The 3060-nt window shown below is 29.4% G+C and overlaps 1 protein-coding gene across 1 annotated transcript; it reads right to left on the bottom strand.

Moving 5' to 3' along the window:
- Positions 1 to 2087: 2087 nt before the first annotated feature.
- LOC106323919 (RNA-directed DNA polymerase homolog) lies at positions 2088 to 2780 on the bottom strand. Its single transcript, XM_013761963.1, has 2 exons — positions 2688 to 2780; positions 2088 to 2594 (listed from the first exon to the last, which is right to left on the bottom strand). The coding sequence occupies exons 1-2, from the start codon at positions 2778 to 2780 to the stop codon at positions 2088 to 2090; spliced, it is 600 nt and encodes a 199-aa protein (XP_013617417.1).
- Between the last annotated feature and the right edge of the window lie 280 nt (positions 2781 to 3060).

The raw sequence follows: 3060 nt of genomic DNA, 5'->3' as shown, positions 1-3060 counted from the left end.
GATATATCTATACTATTAACTAATTCTACCGATATATTTATACTATTATTTAAAAATTATTTTCATATATATATTTATCATGATATTTAAAATATTTAATTAATAAATAGATATTAACAATATATATTAATTAAATTATATCGATAATATCATAATTATGTTTATCTTATATTTAATTTATGATTTTAATGATTAATATTATAGTCAGTTTTTGTGATTCTTATTGTTAATATTGATCCAAATACATATTATTACAATATTAAAATTAAGATTAAAGGTAAAGCATCATTGAAAATATATTTTGTAAAACATAGATTGTATACCTATGTTAAATATTTTATATATCAAACAATCATATTTCTAACCTGAAATTTTAATTTGCATTTGTACATAAGGAACATCAAATTAGCTTTTTGATCTGTAAAATCACAAATGTTATCAAAATAATATATTAAAAACCAAAATATTAAAAAATATAAATTAGCATGTAAAACTAAGTTAAAACATTAAATAACATTAAAAATGTGACAAATAATAAACGTAATATAAATATAGTCTAAGAGAACATAGAGATAATGTTCTGTAATTTTTTATTTTATTATTTTTTTCTCACTGCTTTAAAATATAAATTAAAGTATTTTATTTCAAATCTAAGCTTCCTAATTCAATATTACTATTTTCTGATCAAAAATCTACATACCGTATAAAAAAAATTAAACAAAAGAACATAATTTAATTCATCGATTACCTACATGATTATTGAAATTTTATAATTTATAATATTAAATTAAAATTTATATCAAATTTAATAATTTGATATCTATATAAAATAATAAAATTAAAATTCGTTAAGCATATATATATATATATATATATATTAGTCCGCACTAGATGCGGACATCAACTAGTATTTTTATATTTCTAAAAGGATTTAATCATATATAGAGGAAATACGATTCATGGTTTTTGTATAATCGGTTTTCTTTTATAAATTATATACAGAAATGTAATTTGGGTTGTCGGTCTAATAACTAATATTATATTGCAGTTTGAAGAGTGATTGTTCCTTTTGAACCGAATTCTGGTTAACTTGTTTTTTAACACTAAAACTAGGTGTTTTTCTGCACCATGTGCAGTAAATGTTTTTTTAAATCTAACTTATATTTAAAAATAAATTTTATTAAATATTATAGATTTTACTATTTTCTTACTAATATTTAATATAGATTTGATATATATTAAATCAATTTGTATAAAACTAATAAAAATAATATACAATTGTATAATTATCAAATATTTAACCTAAAAACTATTTATAAAATTTGTAGATATATAAGACTAATGATCTTACGATTAGATATATAAATTTTTAAAAAATTGTAGAAACTTTTGAAAGCTATAGTAATACAAATTGTATAAGTATACAAAATAATAATATTTCAAAATTTTAAATGTTATATATGAATATATTTATTTTACAGATGATGTATGAGCTATTACCATATTTTAAAAAAGTTTACAAAAAAAAATATCAATATTAAATGTAATATATGAATTATTATCATATTCTAATAAGTTTACCAAAAATGTAAATCAACATTAAATGAAATTATCCATGTCATAATTTTCCGGAAGCCACGTCATCAATTTCAGTAGCCATGTCATATTTGTTTTGTGAAATTGATTGTAGAAAGAACATGTGACAAAATCACTTGGCAAATATAGTCTAGAGGATACTTTCCATTATGAAAACATCAAATAATACAAAGGAACAGTGTAAATCCAAAAAGACAAAGCATGGGCATAAAACATTAACAAATAAGAAATTTTAGCCAAATTGGATAACCTGCTGCAATATAAAATTGAAACCAATCTTCCTTAACTACACTATTGGCTATATATAACAAAGGCTCCTTGAAGAGCAGGGCAAGGTTGAAACATCACACAGGGCGAGGTTGAAACATCACACGCCATTCAAAAAATTCCTAATCATTGAGATGAGCTTTTGATGTAAAAGAGTTTAATAGATGGCCAAGCAAAAGGTTTAGATATGGCACTTACTAGATCATAATCTTCGCTAGTGAAAATTAGGGAGTAAATTTCGCGGGATTGAGCTTCACGTTGTATCTCAGAAGAGTGGAGAAAGCTTCTTGCAGGTGAGATATATGGTCTTCGGCATCTAAGGACTTGACCAACATATCGTCTATGTAGACCTCCATGGTCTGGCCGATTTGATCTGCGAACATTATATTTACCAACCTTTGATAGGTGGATCTTGCGTCCTTTAGGCCGAACGACATGACATTGTAACAGTAAATGCCCCTACACGTCATGAAGGATGTCTTCTCATGGTCTCCGGGATGCATGAGTATCTGATTGTAGCCGGAGAATGCATCCATGAAGCTCATAAGCTGGTGACCCGCTGTGGCATCGACGAGTTTGTCGATATGCGGCACCGGGAATGGATCCTTTGGACATGATTTGTTCAGGTCGGTGAAGTCTATGCAGACTCTCCACTTGTCGTTCTTCTTCTTGATGACTACTATGTTGGCCAGCCATTCCGGGTACTGGACTTCCTTGATGAACCCGGTGTTCTACAGGTTCTTGACCTCTTCGTTGATGATTTCATCTCTTTCTGGAGCGAACTTCCTCCTTTTATGTCTGATGGGCTGATGTAAAGGATCAACCTGGAGCTTGTGCACAATCACTTCAGGATCGATTCCCGGCATATCCTCGTGGGACCAAGCGAAGCAATCCGAGTTAGATCGGAGGAAGTCCATCAGTCTTCATCTTAAACCTTCAGCGTGCCCAAAACATATCTTCAAGTTCTGTGCAGGATCCCCTTCGGTTAATGGAACATCATCCATTCTTCGACCTCCGGCTCTTCAGCATGTGAAGCCTTAGGCCTACTCTGTAATTGCTATAAGACTTGGGTCTTTCCCTTTAGAGTGGTTTGGAAGCAAGATCAGGAATTTTCCTGATCTCCTCTGATCGCTTTAATGCCCCAGGGAGTAGGAAACTTGACCATTTGATAGAGCGTCAAGGGAACGGCTCCCATGT

This window comes from Brassica oleracea, chromosome C2 (genome assembly GCF_000695525.1).
Source record: "Brassica oleracea var. oleracea cultivar TO1000 chromosome C2, BOL, whole genome shotgun sequence".
In the NCBI taxonomy this organism is placed as follows: domain Eukaryota; kingdom Viridiplantae; phylum Streptophyta; class Magnoliopsida; order Brassicales; family Brassicaceae; genus Brassica; species Brassica oleracea.
Note: the sequence above shows the minus strand (reverse complement) of the source record. Positions and strands in the feature narration are given on the sequence as shown.